Raw genomic sequence first — 3,621 nt, 5'->3', positions numbered from 1 at the left:
AGATAAAAGACACACCTCCAGTTCAAATAGCCTGATAGTATCTGTGGCAATGAGCACCCAGGTCTGACAGCAAAATTTAAAGCCAGACATTAGGTCTATGCACTGCCTCACACTGAGCACTCTAGCAAAACTTGCAAAGAAGTTCACTAGGAAGTGGTATCTGTAAGGACTTGTGATGTGATTTGCTTTCTAGATTTCTAAAATATAGTCAGCAGAGACATACTGCACATAATTGGAGGCCGAGGTGAGAGGATTGCCTGAGCCTGGGGGGTTCAATACCAGTCTGGGCAACTTGGTAATACCTCGTCTCTACAATAAATCACAAAAAATTAGCCAGGCATAGTGGCGTGCATCTGTAGTTACAGCTACTTGAAAGGCTAAGGAGGAAGAATCACCTAAGCCCAGCAGGTTGAAGCTACAGTGGCTGTGAGCGTGTCACTGCACTCCAGCCTGGGCAACAGAGTGAGACTCCAACTCAAAAAAAAAAAAAAGAAAGAAAGAAAAGTATTTGCTTCCAATTTAAATACCCAGTAATTACAACTGGGGAAATTAAAACTGATTCTGAAAATCTAGCATTTGAACAAACTCACACTTAAAAGCCTGACTACAGATTTAAACCATCGTAAGAACATAAACTAAAAATCACAAGCTGAAATCAATAAAATATACATATGATAAAGGTCAAATTGGATAACCAGTTAAAATCTGTATCTTTAATAAACATCTGGGGAACGCAAGAGCATAAACAACTGTATGCCATGCTGTCCCAGAGGAGTATGGTTCCTTAAAATCTGTTTAGATCTGACTTTAAAACCTCCAGCAAGAACTTAAAGTGTAACCTATCATCCCATAGAGCTGCCTGGGCTTATGCTAGTGGTAAGCCTGGCTAGTCACACTTTCTCCTTCCCTGCTTCACTGGGGAAGGGAGGAGAGTGGCCTGTATGAGGGGCCAATGTGAAAATAGTTTAACTAATGACTTCCCAACATGGGAGGCAAAAAACTTCATGAATCAATTTTGCTGTCATCTTCAGCATGTCGTTCAATGTGTCCTGCAGCATCCTAAGAATAAAGGGAAAAGGGCCCATGAGGAGAAAAGTTGGTAGTAGGACGGGAGATAGTCAAAGCAAAGGCAAGTCATATAGGGGCATTCTGTGTAGGATCCATACATGAAAGGCAGTTAGAACTTAGCATTTTGATAATTTACATGAAACTATGCACTTAAAGATGAGTTGCTGTCTTAGCACAAGAGTATTGTAATAGACTACTTAGGTTCAGTTACTAGATTTGAAACATCTGAAAACATTCTCTTCAGGCTCTTTCTCAAAAAATACCTAATTCTTCACTTGAAACTTCATTAAGTTATCCCTAAAATCTCTGAATAATCAAAAGAAAGACCCCCAGGCCCTCCCTATTTATTGCAATTCTGAACACTTTAACTGAATCCCAGTGACCCTCAAGTCCCACCAATGTACCTGCTTGGATCCTTTCCTAGCAGTGAAAAAAGCATCACAGTTCTTCCAGCGACATTTCAGAGTTTGAAAGTTTGGATTAGTGTGGTCAGTCAGCAAATGTTGTTTTAAATGATCTACGACACCAAATATCAGAGAGCAACCATGCCACTGGAAAGAAAGAGAATGAAGGGACTCGGTTAAAAAGGGTGAAGTGAGCATGCAATCAGAACATCGATCACGTGTGTTCCATAAGTCCTGTGGAAGCAAAAGCAAAGAATCACATTCTTATAATTACTTATTCCTTCACTGTTATTTTACTTACTAATGTGGCTCAATTTCACATATTAGAAAGCATACAGACGCTCTGTTTTGGTTTTTCTCTGCAGACTTGTTTGTAATAAACCTTGTGATTCTAATTCTAACATGTTCATTTCTCAAAGTAACACAAATTTGAGTTTTCCTCCGTTAGTACTACCACATCCCTCTACCTACAAAAAATATATTTTCCCATTTTTCTAAGTACATTAACTCTCTATTCATATGTTCTGGATTCTGTTGGAAAGTAGCTCCTCCCTTATCACTGGTTTTGCTTTCAGAAGTTTCAGTTACCCATGGTCAACCACAACTCAAAAATATTAACTGGAAATTCCAGAAATAAACAATTCCTAAGTTTTAAATTGCATACTATTCTGAATTCATACAATCCCAAAACATCTCACTCTGTCCCACCTGGAGATGAATCATTCCTTTGTTCAGTATATCCATGTTTATACACTCCCCTGTTAGTCACTTAGTATGCATCTCAATGATCAAAAAAACATAGTCTATAAAGGGTTTGATATTTTTTACAGTTTCATATATCCACTGGGGATCTTGGAACATATGCCCTTTGGATAAGGAGGGGACTACTGTTCTAGTTTTTTCTTGCCTACACTGAGAGGTCTAAAAAGTAAAGATAATAATGTGTAAAAAGCTGAGAAGTAATTAGGCTGTAGACAATCCTAAAATCAAATTTTAAAATGGAGAGTGTCAAATCCATGCCATCAATTTTGAAAATGATATTAGGGTTTTGAGGGAAAGAAATTCAGTGACATAAACTTTTCTTTGTTCACTACCAATATTAGAACTGATGAAAAAAACCTTAAGTCTTATAAGGAATACTGTGAAAGTTTTAAGGGTTAACCATGAACCCCTACTCCAAAATAAAAATCATACAATTCAGCCTGGGGAACCGAGGTCTACAACTTCAAGAATAAAACTTTTTATTTATTTACTCCTCAAAACCAATGAGGACACAAACCAAACCATTAATATTTGTAATCCCTGGGGAGTGGGAGTAGTTGAAGGGGCAGGTCATTTCAGCTTATTATTTCATATACTTCTGTATTGATGACACTTTTGTAAACATGTACTGATTTTACAATAAAACAAATCAAAACAAAAATCCACCTAGGAGACAACCTGAGTAGACAATATTTAAATATACCTTATATCTAATCTTAAAAGACTTTCCAATAACTAAGTATAAAAAGTATTTTATGTATTGTTTTAAAAACTAAGCTTCCTTGTCCTAGAATGTAAGGCATAAGTGCTAAACTGATGATAATGAAGATCTGAAAATTAGCCTAGGGTTAAGTAATTCCTAAGTCCAGTGACAAGAACAGTTTCACTCTTACCCAACAGCGGTAATTCTGCATCAGATTTAGCCTCACAGCCTGAATACTGCCATCATAACAGCCAGTATAAATCTGGAGAAAGAGAAGTTTATGATATCAAACCAAAATACACACAAAAAAACCCCTAGAAAACATCTTTAAAACAAGAGTTAAAAGCTACTTGTAGCAGCCATAGTATGAAAATGCAAACCTAAACTAAACCATCCCAAAGTACTAGAATGGAAAAGTACTGTCTAGATCTTCGAGTCTAGACACTTTGCTACTGTGCTCCTCAGCAAGTCATCCTTGGGACCGTGGCAGAGAGCAGGAGTGGCAGGGCTCAGAGGTACCCATCTATTGGGCTATATATTAGGTACCTCTATTTCACTGAAAGAAAGGGTTCTAGCCAGGCTCGGTGGCTCAGCCTGTAATCCCACGCCTTTGGGAGACTGAGATGAGTGGATTGCCTGAGCCCGCGAGTTCGAGACCCACCTGGGCAACTTGGTGAGACCTCA

The 3,621-nt window shown here is 38.1% G+C and overlaps 1 protein-coding gene across 4 annotated transcripts in view; it reads right to left on the bottom strand.

Moving 5' to 3' along the window:
- Positions 1-456: 456 nt before the first annotated feature.
- Positions 457-3,621, bottom strand: part of ZNF106 (zinc finger protein 106) — a 58,395-nt gene continuing 55,230 nt past the window's right edge. For all 4 annotated transcript variants that reach the window (XM_008059343.2, XM_008059351.2, XM_021712970.1 and 1 more), the window contains 3 exons: positions 3,128-3,199; positions 1,473-1,619; positions 457-1,059 (listed from right to left, as the gene is read on the bottom strand). In XM_008059343.2, coding sequence (XP_008057534.1) covers positions 1,003-1,059; positions 1,473-1,619; positions 3,128-3,199 — 276 coding nt within the window. In that variant the 3' untranslated portion in view covers positions 457-1,002. The remainder of the gene's footprint in view (positions 1,060-1,472; positions 1,620-3,127; positions 3,200-3,621) is intronic.

Source organism: Carlito syrichta, unplaced genomic scaffold (genome assembly GCF_000164805.1).
Source record: "Carlito syrichta isolate Samal-C Ts95f unplaced genomic scaffold, Tarsius_syrichta-2.0.1 Scaffold91562, whole genome shotgun sequence".
Classification (NCBI taxonomy): domain Eukaryota; kingdom Metazoa; phylum Chordata; class Mammalia; order Primates; family Tarsiidae; genus Carlito; species Carlito syrichta.
The sequence above is the reverse complement of the archived record's forward strand: the minus strand, read 5'-3'. Positions and strand labels throughout refer to the sequence as shown.